Source organism: Brienomyrus brachyistius, chromosome 24 (genome assembly GCF_023856365.1).
Source record: "Brienomyrus brachyistius isolate T26 chromosome 24, BBRACH_0.4, whole genome shotgun sequence".
In the NCBI taxonomy this organism is placed as follows: domain Eukaryota; kingdom Metazoa; phylum Chordata; class Actinopteri; order Osteoglossiformes; family Mormyridae; genus Brienomyrus; species Brienomyrus brachyistius.
The window spans coordinates 8,567,645-8,586,664 of record NC_064556.1 but is presented as its reverse complement, the minus strand read 5'-3'; the positions used below and the strand labels follow the sequence as shown (position 1 = coordinate 8,586,664).

The window sequence follows — 19,020 nt, the reverse complement described above, 5'->3', positions numbered from 1 at the left end:
CATGGAACTTACATACCTTGTGAGGAGATGCACGTTTGCATGACTGCTGTATACCAACCTGTTTGCTTCATTGTCTACCTCTCTGTCTGAGTAACTATTCAGTTCCACTGCCTCTTCCGGCTGATTCTGCTGGTTTTCTGTATTCCTATAGGTGACGAGGTTATAATGAACCCACATGCATATTGAATTAACGATTGTAATGAGGTGGAGCTGGAGGGTGCGATCTGGTTGGGGCACGGTAATTTCATTAACCTGATTGCTTAATTGTTGCAGCCAGCGCGTGTATATAGGACCCGGTTGTGGTTGCGTGTGTAACTGATTTGTAAGCGGTGACGTGACTCTCCGTGCGCCAGTATCGCCTTTTCCGGAAGTTGTGGCTATATCCAACGCTGCAGGTAGGGCATCAGTGGACGGGGTTGTTTGCTTGCTGCATGGGTGGTTGTAATGTGCTTTGGTATCTTCCTTACAGTTGCAAGGGCTTGGTAAATCTAGCAGCTTGCGGTTGCTTCCGCTTTTAAGGTTTTCCAACTTTTACCGCGTGTAATCTGCCAGGTATGTCTCGTCTCCTTTTACCAACGTTTGGGTAGTAGGGGCATACCTAATACTGTGTTTGTATTTGTAGTGGATCGCGACTTGGAGTGTCCCGGACCGACGTGAGCTAGACCATCGACGGGATACTAAGTCACTACAATTGCTGCTGTTTTGCCCGGATGTTTTATGTTTTGTTTTATGTTTTAATTGGTTTTAGGTATTAATGTGTTTTATTGATTGGATGTAAATTGGGGGGGCGTCGTTGGGAAGGCTTGGTGCTGGGCGGTGAGGATCCGTGTCGGGCGATACCGCGCTGCGTGGTCGCGTTGCTTTCTTTTAGCCCACCCCTTGGGTGGATGTACCGGCGTCATGTACTGCGGGACCCCTTAGAGTGTTGTCTGACTGTACGCCTCCCATTCCCCTCCCGATAACAGCTGCCTGGTTTGGGTTTCCTCTCTTGTCGTGTGATTGGAGTGTTTTAAACATGATTTGATTTGTATTATTTGTGCTGTGATTTTGGTTTTAGTAATTTGCTGTTTGGTTTCTTTGTTTTTTTATTTGGAGTGTAAATTAACAGCAGCCTAATAAAGGGAGTGTTTATGGTCTTCGCGTCTCCCCTATGGTGATCACGAATCTGTGTCCTTTTATATAGGAGTGGGTTTTGAACTCCGGTATTCTAATTCTCTGGGTGCAATTCCCAGAGTGGCGTAGTCGGGTTGTCCATTTCCGTATTCCCTCGCTACTTCCTCCCTCAGTAACGCCACACAGCCTTAACAAATAACTGATTAGATGTATAAATGTACTTCTAATAACTAAACTAACATTATGAAATATTGTGGTAGTTTTTACAGTAATTTCCTTAAGGAGTTTGCAGTTTTTTTTAATTTTTTTTTTTTTTAAACAAACCTGGTGGTCAGTACTGACAAAGCAGTTATTCTTGGTAGAGAAGGACAGTGATCCTTTAAAAATAGCTTTTGCAGCTATTCACTCTGTTGGTCATGTCAGAATGCAGTCGGGTCTGCTCATTCTTGTAACCATACGCTTGACTTGATTATTAGTCATGCAATCACTACTATCCCGGTTAGAAGATATACATATCTCGGGTTTAGGGGATTAGTAAAAAAAATTCAAGTAACTCCAAATTCATTACAAACAACAGTTATAAGCTGATCAACTTGCTGTTTGGAGGTCTTGATAAAACTTGCATGTTGAAGCTGGCATCATAACATCGTTTGTTTACCGAGATGAAACATAATTACAGTGCTCTTGCTGCGATGCAGTTAGGACTGCTGGAGGGAGCATTACAGTTACATACAGCAAAATGTTCCAGGAAAAACTAAATGACAGAACATATGATGGGGATACATTCTGAGAAATGTGCCATTAGGCGATTTTGTCGTCTGCAAACAGAGTGCATGTTCACAAACCTAAATGGTATAGTGAGTAATGTGTGTGTGTGTGTGTGTGTGTGTGTGGTTTTTTTTTTGGGATATCATTTGGCAAACTAGCTTTACGAACAACGACGTGTTTCTGAATTTATGCAGCTCTTAAAATAAATTTTCAATGAATAACTTAAGAATTGTACCTCTTCCTCTTCTTGCATATTAGAATGATGATGATGATGATGATGATGATGATGATTACAGCAAGAACTGCCCCTACCCAGATCTCTGTGGTTGTTCCTCCGTTGTTCCCTGTGGGTGAGACTGTGAAGTGTAATGAGTGTGATCAGAGCTACTAGCAAACAGCCAGGCTCAGGTGCTCCGAGGGCCTGAACAGCTGCTAATCAGCAACCAGGTAGGGGCTCTGAGTGCCAGGATCTCTCTGCATGGAGCCTCAGCCTTCAGTGACTAAGAAAGAAGCCAGACTGTATGTAGGTTAACAAAAGGGAAGGGAGGCCCCTTTACTGCAGCCCAGATCACTATGGCTGCTGAGGGCTGGAGCCATTGGGCTCCTGTCTCCCATCTTACCTGCCCCAGTAACTCTGACGCTGGTGTAGACCGTGTGTCTGCTGTACTCTTTGGAGAAGGTGCAGATAAATGTTCCATTCATCTCCTGGCCCTGTGAGTTCTGCAGCTGCAGGGATCCATCTCCAGACTGAGCCTGGACTGGGTCCAGTTGGACCTGGTCACCCCAGTCCTTGGCCACCTTTCCAGTCTGGCTGCTGAAGCTGAGGAAGACAGTGGGCTGCCCCGTCGTCATGAAGGCCCAGGTGAGGGTGAAGTTCTGCAGATCATTTGGAGCATGGCAGGGGATGCTCAGAGCTTGGCCCTCTACACCTTCAATTATGTCTGTTAGATGAACAGCAGCAAAGATAGACGTCACAAACACAGCAGAGCAGACAACAGTGCCTGACTGAAATGGTGACGTTGTGGTACCTTGGTGCTTCAGTGAGGCCGTCCATAGCTGTGATGCTCCTAAGGAGATGGAGCAGATGTATGTGTAGTCTGAGCGATTTCCCAGAATTCCCACCCGGCTCTCCAGTGTAAAGAGGCCCACTGAGTCTGGTAAGCTTTCAGTGGTGACCTGAAGGGCTTCTGAGCTTGTAGGGGGGTCAGTGGACCAGGAAACATGAGGCTTGGGATAGATGTTCTGGGATGAGCAGTGAACCTCCTCACCGAGGACCTTCATATCTACTGATCGGACTGGAGCTAAAAATGCAAAAACAAATGTTAGACCTGGAGCTTTGGGCAGAGCTGACAGGAGGTCGATGGTTTAGATATTTGTATTAAAGGAACTGAATTAGAGAAAGGTGTGTGTGTGTGTGTGTGTGTGTGTGTGTGTGTGTGTGTGTGTGTGTGTGTTTTAAGATCTTTTCATAAGAACGTGAGGGTCATGGCCAACTACCCTTAGCTCCTAATCCTGGTTCTTAAACACTGGTTCTGCTCCTTGGAAGTTCTGGCTTAAGGTTGTTAATTCATACACAAAGCAGCAGGTATAACAGTCATTCCCACGTGTATGAATGACCAAAGGTATATTGCTTTTTTATATATATCTTGTAATGTCTCTGTCACTTTTCTTGCATCTTTGTGGTCTGTCAGTTAATTTCATTGTCCAGGCAACTGAACAATGACAATAGTCTTGAACTTGTTAACTTGTCCACAAACATCCAGCAAATCACAGCATGGTTGAGAAATGTGTTTCTCTTTCTTGGCCCCTAACCGCTTTCTTGCCACGTCTCTGAGTGTCCTGCCCACGGTGCTGAGCCTGTTGGTATCACATCAGGCAGAACACAGACATGCCGTCCTACTCTGTCAGTAAGTGTTACAGGACTGATGGGAATGCTGACTGGGATCATGATGCTGGGAACCAGGAGCGTGAGTCACTCAGCTGCATTTCAGAATCATGTCTAAATGAAGGCACACTATTGTAGAAGGTTCTCTAAAGATCTCTAATAACACTTTTGTAGCATGTGCACTGACCTTTGACCTCGACCACGACGAAGGACTCCTGACTCTGTGCAGTGCTGCAGTAGCACCTGTGTTTGCCGCCATCCTGGAGGTTGGTCCTCTGCAGGCTCAATGAGGCGTTGCCCTTGGGCACCTGCTCCTTGTCCATAGAGGTCCTGTTCTTGTATGCTGGGTCCTGCTTGGCCAGTTGGTCCATGTTGTCGTAGAAGCTGTGAACCAGAGCTGTACCTTTGTACCAGTGGATGACTGCATCTTTACCTCTGGTAAATTGGCAGGGCAGCACACAGACTTCAGAGGAGACACAGGTCACCTGGATTTCTGAAAAAGGAGTTTTAATGAGAACACTGGCGGTCACTGGATTGAAAGTATAGGATCACACAAACACAAACCTGCATTTGCAAGGTTTACTTGGTTACGTGTGAGGCAAACAAAACAACCTTTTATTCTAATACATTCTCCACAATGTAATATACATCTAATCCACACACACACACACATGTAGGGTATACCTATCCTTATGGGGCCCGCTCATTCACTTCTATGAGAAAAACGGTAACTATGACAACCTTAACCCCCCCCCTGCCCTAACCATAAGTAACCGAGCAAAATACAAGATTTTTAGTTTTTTCATAGCAGTCACTGATTTTTATAAAACAGTTTTCCCTTATGGGGACCAGGAAACCGGATATTTATCATGTTATGGGGACATTGTGTCCCCATAAGGATAGGTATACCCGCTCACACACACACACACGCATGCTATGGGCAATTTACACACAAGATTCCTAACTGCCTGTTAGAATCTTATATAACTGGATCATGTCTCCCCTTAATCTCCTTTGCAAACTCCTATTTCCTATGTACTCCTATTTCAGACAAAATCATTTTAGTCATTTCATATCGGCCAGATTTTGTACGCCATGTTTAGTTGTGAAAGTGCAGCTTGAACAGTGCTAGTCTTAAATTAAGTGATAAAATCTGTTTCTTAAATAGTTATTTTAAGATATTTCTTATAGCCTTTCTCGATTTGACTGCATGTGTCATTGCCATGTCGTGATACACATCACAGTTTGGTAAGTACTGGCTTTTTGAAAGGGGAGCTTAGGCACATTAGTAACTGCAGTAACAGCTTCTGCCAGTAGATGCCAATATTGAGTCTGAAGTGTTTTGAAACGCTTAGGAATGTTTCGAAACATTCTATCAGAAAAAATGCCTGTCGTCTGAGACACCGTAGCTGGTAGTAACATCGTCCCACAATACATTACGCACGTCTCTGTGGTGATGCTGGTTTCATAATAACTGATACTGATAATAAACAAGTATGTTACTGGTTTATGTATTTACTTTACTGTGCTTTTTATAGTTATTTTAGAGTGCATGATTTCTACATATATATAAAAAGTTGTGTATAGTCGGCCATACCACCTTGGTTTGTAAGTACACATTTCTCAGAACTTATCCCCGATGTTAAGAGATGTATGACTGCACAGAAACCGGGTGAGAGGCAGAGAAGCTGGTACGTAAGCTGCGGTGCCCACAAATTAATACCTGAGTAGTTGCCGTAAATAACCCAATAGATCACTTACACTAACTGATAATGATAGTTTCAGAGACTGCATCATCGTGCTCAAACTTAACATCTTTCACAAGATTTTACAAGCTCTGGATGAGGTATAGTAATAATCCATTGCAGGACACACACACACACACACACACACACAATATTTACGAATACAAAGTTTCCTAACTTGCATATCTTTGCACTGTTGGAGCAAAACTGTACCCTGCAAACTCTATGCTTTATACTATTATTGTATATATAAGACATTAAGTTTGTTACAATAAATAAGACAGAAATAACACACACAAGATGCCTCTGCTGCCAAGGCTCATTGCAGCCAGCTGTTCCAAGTCCCTGAGACCATGGGTTTGGGACCAGTGAGCTCATTGGATAACAGACCTGAGAGTCACTCCAACCACTAAAAACAGGCAGCAAGCAGGGAACCAGACTGATTGGGGAAAACCATCATCATTAAGCTTAAATCTACACACTCTTACTGTGTGTCCACCAGTTACGGATGCAGATGTCAATGAATGAGACATAAAGAAGGTGGCAGTTTCACATTCATGTTCCGAATTTTGACAAAATCACATCCATTACCAAGTGCTGGAAGAAGAAAACTACACAATCTTAACTAAAACATGCTGCGTGATGAAATGTATCTGAAATGCTGTACTTACCGCTGGATCCAAAACACAACCATGGCCAGCAAGTCCACAGCAGACCAGCCACGGCCAGGAGAGACATTTCCTTCTGTTCCAAAGTTTGTATCTGTAACTTTGTAAAGTGTAACTGCTTATAATAACACACCAAGGTATTGCTAAATGCAAGGAATGTACCTGTACAGGTGTGACTGTAGATGATGGACTAAAGATGGACAAAAGCTTGGGATGAACCTGTCATGCCAGTGAACTAATTCCATTCATATCTACTTTCTGATTTCTCCATAAGCACAAACAGCAGAGTGGATTATAAATAAACCAACACATACAAAACAGTCAGTCATTGCTTAATGACGGCGATTTATTCTAAAAAAATGCGTCATTAGGTGATTCCATCATTGAAGGAACATCAAAGAGTGTATCTCTACTACCCAATCACAAACGAATAAATTAACCAAGATGGTACAGCCCGCTTTGTCCCTGGTGGGAGAGATTAAAAACAATGTTGGTTATAGACTGAGTGAGTTAGTTTTTTCTCTAAGGGTGTGTTTGCGAATTCCCACCTTAAAGACAAACTTAGAACTAAAAGCATATTATTCAGAATATATCAAAATTTGAGTTAGTTATTTTATAAATACTGATAGATTACCCTTTAAAATGTTTGGGAAAAGTGTTGGCATCGAGTTCAGAGATTCTTAGACTTAACACTGTTGATAAAACCCCTCCAATAAGTAATAATAATAATAATAATAATAATAATAATAAAGTAGTCATTTATATAGCACATTTCATACACTCAAGGACATTTTATAATAAAAAAAAAACATTTAACACGACAGTACAAGTTACATACAAGAAGACGAATAATATTTATTGAAGAGATGTTTTTAGTTTTTAGAGATGATGAGTGTAATTTTATATTTGATTCTTAAAGAAACTCGTAGCCAATAATAGAGGAGAGGAGTGATGTGAGCAGATGTATTAGTATGTTTAAGTAAAGGAGCAGCAGAATTCTGTAATATTCTTGAATCAATTGATCTACTTAGCAGGGAGATTATAAAATAATGCATTACAATAGTCCAGACGGATAATGATGAGAGCATGACTTAGTCTTTTGGTATCTTTCACACTGAGGAAAGAATGCAGATGAGCAATGTTATGGAGATGAAAGAAATGCTGAGTGTATCACTGAGCTGATGTGTGCTTAGAAAGTAAGAAGCTGATTGAAGATGACACCCAAATTACAGACTGATGCTGATGGGATCCACCTTCAACATCAAATTTTAGTCCACGAAGGATAGGGAGGACAGATCTAGTGCCAACCAATAGTATTTCTGTTTTATCAGGGTTAAGTTGTAAGAAGTTAGTTATCATGTGATATTTGATTTCATGAATACAATCAGTCAGTGAGGCTGGCGATGATGATGCAGTAGAATCGACACTTATATACAGTTGTGTGTCTTCGGCATAGCAGTGGAAGCTGAGACCATACTGACGGACAATTTCACCTAATAGGAGCATGTAGATGTAGAAGAGAATTGGACCTAGAACAGACCCTTGAGGGACACCTTGTATGAACGAAGCAGGGGCAGATTTATGTTCCCTAATGAAGACATGATACTGATGATCACTGAGGTGTGATATGAACTAAGCAAGAGCTACACCAGAGATACCAATACCTGAAAGCTGGGACAGTAAGATATTATGGTTAACGGCATCAAATGCTGTACTTAAGTCAAAGAGAACTAGACTAGCGGCCATCCCAGAGTTTGCGGTCATAAGTCACTGGGTACCTCAAGTAAAGCAGTTTCAGTGCTATGTAGGGTTCTGAATCCAGATTTGTTCAGTTTTATTACTGAAAGAAAAATCACCTTCTGCCAGTACTTCAGAAGTAATTCTCTTAACCAGCATGTTGGTCTTGGCAGCAGACAAGTTTAAGCAGGCAGTGTCATAGCTTGTGGAAGGGATACTATTAGTTGTGTTCTTGTCATTAGCACATAGTTTAACTTCCGTCGACGTCCAGACATAACCTACACTAATCACCACTGAAATAGAGCAGTAAGGCTGAAACTTTCAAGTATGCTGCTGCTCTGAAGGACTGAGAGCTTATCATTCTTGCTTCCACTGCCTGGCCAGTTACAATGCATTGTTTGCCTGACTTCACCTGGACTCATTGTCTGCTTTGTATCTGGTGTTAGTAACTGTGACATCACTGATTGGATGTTTCATTCGAGAGCAATGCAGCTTTCTACTCTTTAAAATAGACCATGTGTTATGCAATGAATAGTTTGCTAAATTTGCATCCTGAATTACAATGTTTAAATGTAAAAGAAAAATTAATATAAATCTAGTAAGGGATACCTTAAAACTACAAAGAAGAATCTTAAATTGATAGTATAGTTTAAGAAAACAGGAAAAAATACCGAATAAATAATATAGTAATTTCTCTACAAAAAAAATTACTCCCTGATCCCAGACTCTGTCGACCCCCTACAGTTTGCCTACCGCCCTCAGAGATCAGTAGATGATTTGGTGGCCACGGCTCTGCATTATACACTTAAACACCTCGACTGCAACAAAAGATATGCAAGGATGCTCTTCCTAGACCACAAATCGGCTTTCAGTACCATCCAACCAGGATAGCCGATTGGGAAGCTGACATAACTTGGGGTTCCTACCCCCATCTGTAACTGGATCCTGGACTTTCTCATTGACAGACCACAGGTGGTAAGGATAGCAGCCTTGGTCTCTGCTGAACTCACGATCAGCATAGGAACACCACACCCTGTACACTCAATACTGTGTCTCCACCCAGGACAACGCAGATGGTACAACCATCCTGGGCCTCATCAAGGAGGGGATGAGTCTGGTTACAGGGAGCTGCCTTCATCCTTGCCTGTGGTGAAGAAAATGACTTTATGCTCAAGCAGCATCAACAGCTCTCATAGCAACGTCCATAACATCCATGCTTCCAGATTTTGTCATACGGGGGCTGGGGGTGTCCAGGGAGACCCTCTTTGCAAAAATCTTTCAAAAATCAGATATCAAGTCAAGTAGGTTTTATTGTCATTTCAACCATACACACAGTATATAGAGAAATTAGATAACGTTCCTCCGAGCGGTCCGAGTCGCTGCAATTCCCCATGGTGCAACACAGAGCAGGACAAAGACAGAGCAACATCATAAGTGCAGACAGGACAGCATAACAGTACAGATTGACAAGACAAGACAACATACAGTGCAAATTAACGGTGGTATCAGTCTGGATACAGTATTTAAGTTAATGTATGGTAGCAGCGAAGGTTTGTGCAAAAATGCCGTGGTATAGAATAGATAGGAGTTGAAAGGCAATAAATAACAATAAATAGTATATACAGATGTACAGATGTGTGTGTGTGTGTCTGTGTGTGCGTGTGGGGGGGGATTGTGTTCAGGTCCGGTTCAGGAGTCTGATGGCCTGAGGGAAGAAGCTGTTCCCCATTCTGGCAGTGGAGGCTCGTATGCTACGGAACCTTTTGCCAGATGGGAGGAGGGAGAAGAGTGTGTGTGAGGGGTGTGTGGGGTCATCCACAATGCTGGTGGCTTTGCGGATGCAGCGTGTGGTGTAGATGTCCGTAATAGAGGGGAGAGAGACCCCAATGATCTTCTCGGCTGTCCTCACAATCCTCTGTAGGGTCTTGCGGTCCGAGACGCTGCAATTCCCGTACCAGGCTGTGATGCAGCCACAGAGAATGCTCTCTATGGTCCCTCTATAAAACATGGTGAGAGTTGGGGGTGGAAGGTGCGCTCTCCTCACTCTCCGCAGGAAGTAGAGACGCTGCTGGGCCTTCTTCTCAATGGAGCTGGTGTTGAGGGTTCACGTGAGGTTCTCCGTGATATCTGTATGGAACGAGAAGAAGTAATTGTGAGTTTGATTACACCATATTTTAAAATAGTTGCTTCTTTCTTTACACAAATTGGTTTTGTATATCAAAGTACTTTTCACAAGTAAAAGTTCTACAGACACTGTGCACACACTCACAAAAAGCTTCAAGTTAAGGTTGCGTGTGTGAGATGTGAAATAACAAAGGCTGTGGTCAACTAACCCTCTTGGTTGCCGAAAGAAAGGTCTGTTCTGAAGAGTGGTCTGCTATGTAGTTAATATCGTCACCTGTAGCCAGAGGGAAGGGAGGAGCAGAGAAGGAGTGAAATAAAAACCTAGCAACGAAATATACTGTTTTTACGACGAAAATGTTTTATTTGTATGATTCATTTAATCAATTTAGATTTCATTTTCCAGCACATTCAAGTTGTCACCATTTTTCATGTTCTGAATCTGTTTTAAGGCAATTCTAAGGGAATCGTAAGTACAAATGGAGCATCGACATAAAGAAAAAAAGACTTGAATTATATTGTGATAATTACTGATATACTGAAAAAAATTATCACAATAAAATATTTTGGGAAACTTATGAGATACTAAGTCATACCAGTGAGATTCTACGTCAAAGTTATGAGCTCAAAATAATTAAATGGTAGGGCCCTGATGGCATCTTGCCTATAGTTTTAAAAGAGATGAGGGATATTATTAGCCAACCTTTAACTTTAATAAAACTGATCCAGTGTTGTTTGCAAGATATAATGATGTCATACTGGACTACCAGCAGCAAGGCATGTGTGAGGATATCCCAGAGACCAGTTTGGAAAAGGAACAGCAAGCAGAGACAGTGAAATATTATCTTTCGCACCACACTGTCCTTTGTGAGGATAAGGTAACAACCAAACTAAGAGTTGTGTTTCATGCATCATCACATGTGGAGTATTGTCCATCCCTCAATGACTGTCTGCAAACTGGGGTGAATCTAAATCCTAACTTGCTAGATGTGTTAATCAAATTCAGACTGCACCAAATAGCTTTCACAACAGACATTACTAAGGCCTTTCTTCAGATATCTTTAGCAGATAAGGACAGGGATGCCGTTATGTTCCTGTGGGTACACATACATCCAGCCAAGGCTGATGAAGAGCAGCTGCATATTATGAGGATGAGTAGAGTGGTGTCTGGAGTTTCCTCAAGTCCATTTCTATTAGTTGCAAAGATACGAAATCACATTCGCCAGTACGAAGCAGAGCGACCAGACTGTGGAGGTACTGAGAGACGCTCCCTATGTCAATGACCTTATAGGAAGCTCCTGTCAGGTAAACGAGGCTCAATTCACACAACAACTGCCAGAGAAATTCTGTCTCGTGCCGGCATGAACCTTTGCAAATGAACAACAAATTCACCGTTGTTGAAGTCAATTGTCTCCAGACTTGACCAAAATATGGGACCAATGGTGCACAGAACTGCCAAGACTGCCACGTTTGGAGTTAATGGGGGCGTTAATTGGAGCAAGACTAGGGAATGATCTTCTCATGCCATTGAACATGGAAAGAAATCATCTTAGACTTTGGACAGATTCTATGATCATCCTTCATTGGATACGTAGCGTCGCACAAAAGTGGAAACCCTTTGTGGAAAGTAGGATGACGCAAATCCAAAATTTGACGAATCCAGAGTCATGGTCACACTGCCGTGGCAAAGTAAATCCTGCTGATCTACCCACCAGAGGCCTGAGTGTTGAGAACCTCGTGCAGAATCACCTATGGTGGAATGGACCTACTTTCCATTTGTCTGTTGAAGAGACACAAGAGATTGAAAAGAGCTACATTTCTGATGGGGCCAGCAGTTGTCTTGCCAACACTGAACAAATTGAACCTAGACAAGTACAGTAGGCTGAATACCGTACTGAGAATAACGGCATGGGTGAAGCGCTTTATAACTAATGCTCGCTCCAGTCAAAGGTTTACAGGGGAGCTCCTTACAGAAGAGCTTACTTCAGCCGAAGTATAATGGATGAAGGTGACACAAGAACATAGGGCGCTTTTCCACCTCACCAGGTACTGTACCTTCGGTACTATCGGTACTTCCATAAAGTACCAAAAGTATGGTTCTTCTCTTGTGTCGGTTTTCCACTGTTGTAAAAACTGGTACCGCTGCCAAATGACATCATCAGTGACCGCCCCTGACTGACATCATCACAAAGCGTGGCGCGGTATTTCATACATACATGACTCTTTATTATATTTTCCTTATTTCCCTGCCTCTTCCGCCTATTTCCCATTGACTTATATTCATGCCAATCACCAACTGTTTCACATACAAATACGAATACACCACATCTTCCCTTTCTAGAGAGCAGAGGGTAGACTGCCTCTGTCTCACCAGACCTTAGAGGATTATTCTGCCTCTTTTGTTGAAAGGTCTGTTCCTATTTACTACCTGAATGAAAGAACAGTATAAATATAGGCACCTTTCTCACAACAAACCTTTACAAATTCGTTTTCTATTTTTTAGGTGCTTTTATAAAAAAAAAGTTATAAAATTAACATTTCAACATTCAACAGTACCTAAAACTAAAACATCTTTTTTTTTTTTTTTTTTTTTTAAGTAATCCTGTTCAGTTTACAAATGAAGCCTACAAGGTTTAACTATAGCTCTCCCCGATCTGGTTCTAACAACATGCGCCTGTGCAGATGGGCTTTGGGACACTGCGGCAGGTGATTTGGATGCTGCCTTGAGGTTGATTCCGGTGTCCGTTGTGTTGGTGTCAGAGAATCTCTGTGTAGTGCAGAGGTGCCCAGGGGTATCAGATGGCTTCAGCTGCGTCTCACTCTCCGCTGAGGTACTGTAGGTCCACTTAATAAGACCTCGGAATGGAATGTTCCCGGAGCACCGTTCCCGACAAGCCCATTGCTTGAAGCTCCTGATGCACAGTTTTTGAGATGGGCTTAATGCCAGAGGCCCTGCATGTGGCTCACTCCTCCAATGGTGGGGGTTTTAATCCCAATTCTGTGGTGTGTGTGTGTGTGGTGGGGGGGTGCTGTATTTATCATTTTTCTCATCCCCACAGTATAAACCTCAATGTTATAAAAATATGTGAATGCAATAAAGAAAGTAAAATAGCCAAAAGTCTTGTGGATTGTTTACTTGTGGCTATTTAATATATTAATGTTAGTGAATATAATAAATCTCAATATACGAATATATACGACCTGTGCAGAGCAGGTTTCATTTCTTGGACTCCAGGCTCTGGTTACGGTCCTCAGGTCTGGAGCTCCTGCCTCAGGTGCTGTCAGGGTTCTGTGTCGCTGGGTCACTGTTCAGCTCCAGTTCCTCACCATGATTCCTGGTTTCCTGTGTTCTGCAGCATCTGTAAATGCTGCAAAGAGGTACAGAGGTATAAATTAAACATTTTTGAATGAACGGCTTAAAGGACAAAGAGAGGTGTAAATAATTTCAGTGGCTAATCCAACAACAATCTGTTTCCAAGTATGTACAAATACGTACATATGCACTTTTACAATGAATAACTTAAAACGTGTACCTCCGTATGATGTATGCCAAAATTATGGCGATTGCAATGACAGCAACAGCAAGGACTGGCCATAGCCCTTCATGCCCACGGTTCCCTGTGGGTGAGATTTCAGGTTGTGGGACAGATTTCACTGATGCCTGCTGTGCCGGCATGTGCCCGTGGGTCCTGTGACCTTGGGGTTGTGCCACAGTGTAGTGACTAGAGCTACTGGCAAACAGCAAGGCTCAGGTGCTCAGAGGCCCTGAACAGCTGCTAATCAGCAACCAGGTAGGGGCTCTGAGGGCCAGGATCTCTCTGCATGGAGCCTCAGCCTTCAGTGACTAAGAAAGGAGCCAGACTGTATGTAGGTTAACAAAAGGGAAGGGAGGCCCCTTTACTGCAGCCCAGATCACTATGGCTGCTGAGGGCTGGAGCCATTGGGCTCCTGTCTCCCATCTTACCTGCCCCAGTAACTCTGACGCTGGTGTAGACCGTGTGCCTGCTGTACTCTTTGGAGAAGGTGCAGATAAATGTTCCATTAATCTCCTGGCCCTGTGAGTTCTGAAGCTGCAGGGATCCGTTTCCTGACTGAGCCTGGGCTGGGTCCAATTGGACCCGGTCACCCCAGTTGTTGGCCACCTTTCCAGTCTGGCTGTTGAAGCTGAGGAAGACAGTGGGCTGCCCCGTCGTCATGAAGGCCCAGGTGAGGGTGAAGTTCTGCAGATCATTCGGAGCATGGCAGGGGATGCTCAGAGCTTGACCCTCTACACCTTCAATTATGTCTGTTACATGAAAACCAGCAAAGATAGACATCACAAACACAGCATAGCGGACAACAGTGCCTGACTGAAATGTTGAAGCTGTGGTACCTTGGTGTTTCAGTGAGGTCGTCCATAGCTGTGATACTCCCTCTAAGGAGACTGAGCAGATGTATGTGTAGTCTGAGCGATTTCCCAGAATTCCCACCCGGCTCTCTAGTGTAAACAGGCCCACCGAGTCTGGTAAGCTTTCAGTGGTGGCCTGAAGGGCTTCTGAGCTTGTAGGAGGGTTAGTGGACCAGGAAACATGAGGCTCGGGATAGATGTTCTGGGATGAGCAGTGAACCTCCTCACCGAGAACCTTCATATCTACTGATCGGACTGGAGCTAAAAAAGCAAAAACAAAAGTTATACCCAGAGCAGTCTGTCCTTTTTTTTTAATGCAAACAGCTAATAACAGGATATGAAGCATCACAGAGCCCAGAGTTGAGTGGACAGTGGATTTGACCAATGGCTGCATAATTCTGTGATTATGTTTTGAACAGTTTGACAGATGACACTTGACTTTGATCATTTTTATGGTGTTTTAGTACCAGCAGCCAAGACTGTGTGAATTCCTAAGATATACTGTTGCTACATTTCTGAGTGTCCTGCCCACGGTGCTGAGCCTGTTGGCATCACATCAGGCAGAACACAGACATGCCGTCCTACTCTGTCAGTAAGAGTGTTACAGGACTGATGGGGATGCTGACTGGGATCATGATGCTGGGAACCAGGAAAGTGAGTCACGCAGCAGCATTTCAGAATCATGTCTAAATGAAGGGACACTATTGTAGAAGGTTCTCTAAAGATCTCTAATAACACTTTTGTAGCATATGCACTGACCTTTGACCTCGACCACGACGAAGGACTCCTGGCTCTGTGTAGTGCTGCAGTAGCACCTGTATTTGCCGCGGTCCTGGAGGTTGGTCCTCCACAGGCTCAGTGAGGCGTTGCCCTTGGCCACCTGCTCCTTGTCCATAGAGGTCCTGTTCTTGTATGCTGGGTCCTGCTGGTCCAGTTGGTCCATGTGGTCGTAGAAGCTGTGAACCACAGCCGTATCTTTGTGCCAGTGGATGACTTCATCTCTACCTCTGGTAAATTGGCAGGGCAGCACACAGACTTCAGAGAAGACACAGGTCACCTGGATTTCTGATAAAGGAGTTTTAGTGAGAACACTGGCGGTCACTGGATTGAAAGGAAATGGGATTAGACTTTTACCGAGGAGCCACAACCTCTCTCCGTAACAGACAGGTGGAGGTGAGCACCCTGAGAAGCGCATTGGCAGACATCTCTAACTTCCAAAGACAGCCTCAGAGATCAGATCATCATGCTTAAACTTAACATGTCCCATAAGTAATATGTAACACTTAATGCTGGAAAAGCATTTCAACTTTTCTGGCAAAAAATATCAACGTCTTTGCAATTGGAAAACTTCAGTGAAGATAATTTTGTTAAAAATATAATTTAACTTCAATTACAATTAGGGTTCCACTTTACAATAAGACATAAAGGGATTATGAATGGTTTATAAGCAGGTTATTATTTAGGTTGTAACACTTTGTAAATCATTAATAGACAATTATAAACAAGTTATACCACAGTTTTCTTTTTATTAATGAGTTACTACCCTTTATAAGTGGCAAAAGGGAGCCTTATTGTAAAGTGGTACCAATATACATATATTTTCAAATTTACAAAATATTAGCTGAAAAATATGCAGAACCTATTCAATGACTTGAGTATTTGTTTGAATATAGTTTTACTGGCGGCATTTCATTACATTACACAGACATAAAGAAGGTTTCAGTTTAACATTCATGTTCCTGAGATTGACAAAATCACACCCATTACCAAGTGCTGGAAGCAGAAAACTACACAATCTGAACTAAAACATGCTGCGTGATGAAATGTGTCTGAAATGCTGTACTTACCGCTGGAACCCAAACATGACCACAGGCACAAACTCCACAGCAGACCAGCAACGACCAGGAGAGACATTTCTCTCTGTTCCAAAGTTAATAACTGTATCTTTGTACAGTGTAATTGCTTATAGTACAGCACCAAGGTATTTAACAATTCGAGGAATGTACCTATACAGATTTGACTGTAAATGATGGATTAAAGCTTGGAATGAACCTCTCATAACAGTGAGGTGCCATTTCCCATTACATCTACTTTCTGACTCAGATTTCTCCATAAGCCCAAACTGCACAGTGGATTACAAACAAACAAACAAACACATCACTCCATGATGTCTTTGCTTAATGACGGCGATATGTTCTAAGAAACCCATCATTAGATGATTTCATCATTGTAAGAACGTCATAAAGTGATTTCTGTTTTATCAGGGTTAATTCATAAAAAGTTAGCTATGTTAGTTAGCTAACACAGGCGATGATGATGCACTTGTATACAGATGTGTGTCTTTGATATTGCAGTGGAAGCTGAGACCCTACCGATGGACAATTTCACCTAATGGGAGCATGTAGATGTTCAAGAGAACTGGACCTAGAACAAGTCCTTGAGGGACACCTTGTATTAGTAAAGCAGTGGCAGTTTTATGTTCCCTAATGAAGACATAATACTGACAATCACTGAGGTGTGATATGAACCAAGCAAGAGCTACACCAGAGATACCAATACCTGAAAGTTGGTACAGTAAAATATTATGGTTAACTGTATCAAATTCTGTACTTAAGTCAAAAAGAACTAGACTAGCGGCCATCCCAGAGTCTGCGGTCATAAGTAAGTCATTGGGTACCTCAAGTAAGGCAGTTTCAGTGCTAAGTAGGGTTCTGAATCCAGACTGAAAAGGTTCAAGCAGGTTATGCAAGTTTACATAATCATTGAGTTGAGCAGCAACAACTTTTTGTAAGATCTTAGCCATAAATGTAAGATTTGAGACTGGGCAATAAAACTTTAGCTTTTGCCACCCTCCTACCCCCTTCCTTTCATTCTCTTTTCCTTCCAGTATAAACTCCATCTCCCTACCTGGCATCTGGTCTCCCACAGACAATCCAGTCCCCCTAGTGGCTACTAAAAAAATAACAGGTGACAGCAAAGGAAAACATAGAAAACACCCTAGGGAACCTACAATGGTCACAGCCATGAACGTTGTGAAGTATCAGAAACATTGAGTATGGTCTGTCTCCCGATGCAGATCAACCAGCTAATATGTGATGTGCGCGATCCATCTTGACATGTTCGTGTTTGAAATTGAGTTTCAGCGATTTGGGTAGCCAGGTTTTGAGGAAAGAGGTGGGTTGCTGGCCTCTACTCCCTCCAGCAAACCAACAATTCTGAGGCTGCACCGCCTGCCTGCTCCAGTTCTCCAGGTCACTGAGTTTCTCCAGTGCCGCACTCAGACTTGCTTTTAGCTTTGCTACATTCCAGGTGTCTTTTGCCACTGTCTTCCACCTGAGAAATACGGGTTTCGACTACTGCGACTCGCATTTCCGCCTCGGCGATACAGGTTGAGATAACTGTTCGCTTCCCTAACACGGAATCAGTTTTGTTACTGAAAGAAGAATCAACCCCTGCCAGTACTTCAGAAGTAATTCTCTGAACCAGCATGTTGGTTTTGTTGGCAGACAAGTTTAAGCAGGCAGTGTCATAGCCTATGTAAGGGATACTTTCAGTTGCGTTCTTGTTCTTAGCACATAATTTGACTTCCATTGACGTCCAGACATAACCTACACTAATCACCACTGAAGTACAGCAGTAAGGCTGAAACTTTCAAGTATGCTGCTGCTCTGAAGGACCGAGATCCTATCATTCTTGCTTCGAATGCCTGGCCAGTTACAATGCATTGTTTTCCTAACTTTACCTTGACTCATTTTACGTCTGTCAGATTCATTGGCATGTATCTGCATTTACTCACTTTGACATCACTGATTGGATGTTTCATTCGAGAGCAATGCAACTTTCTACTCTTTAAAATAGACCATGTGTTATGCAATGAATAGTTTGCTAAATTTACATCCAGAATTACAATGTTTAAATGTAAAAGTAAAATAAATATAAAACTAGTAAGGGATACCTTAAAACTACAAAGAAGAATCTTAAACTGATAAACATAATTTAAGAAAACAGGAAAAATACCACATAAAAAATAGCAATTTCTCTACAAAAAAAGAAAAATAAGTGTAATTTGTTACTATAATACTTAAAATATCAGTTCTTGTTAATTTACAGTAATTTTACAGGAAATTTAGAGTTTTGTATACAATTTAAAAATAGAAACCTACTGTAAAAATGTAGTTGTTTTCTGTAAAATTTCATTTTCTTTTATAGTGAATGATTAGTTACTCCTAAGTACTTGTGCCTCATCAGATAAAATGTTACTGTTCACCGACGTCTTGAAGTCCGAGATCTACTGTTTGAAAAAGGGCGTTGAAATGGCACTAATGGCGGAATATTAGCACTGTTGCTGGGCTCCAGCAAAAGCCTTCCTATTTCATATTGATTAATTTTTAATTTAGTGACTAATTAAAATGTATTTTTAACTTAGTGATTAATTGTCATTGTTGACATACCACAGCACACAGTGCACGATAACAAAATATGTTCTCTGCATTTAACCCATATGTGACATCATTACATAGCAGGGGGCAGGTAATTCAGCACCCGGGGGCAGTGCTTGGGGACGGTACCTTGCTCAAGGTACCTCACTGGTGCCTT

General features: G+C 42.3%; 2 protein-coding genes across 2 annotated transcripts in view; one reads left to right on the top strand and one right to left on the bottom strand.

Moving 5' to 3' along the window:
• Positions 1-13,350, top strand: part of cip2a (cellular inhibitor of PP2A) — a 35,847-nt gene extending 22,497 nt beyond the window's left edge. Inside the window, exon 23 of the transcript XR_007385358.1 lies at positions 13,293-13,350. The gene's annotated coding sequence lies outside the window, so the exon portion shown is untranslated. The remainder of the gene's footprint in view (positions 1-13,292) is intronic.
• LOC125719880 (uncharacterized) overlaps positions 1-19,020 on the bottom strand; it is a 67,388-nt gene that overhangs the window by 1,141 nt on the left and 47,227 nt on the right. Inside the window, exon 22 of the mRNA XM_048994676.1 lies at positions 17-145. Within this exon, the coding sequence (XP_048850633.1) occupies positions 17-145 (129 nt within the window). The remainder of the gene's footprint in view (positions 1-16; positions 146-19,020) is intronic.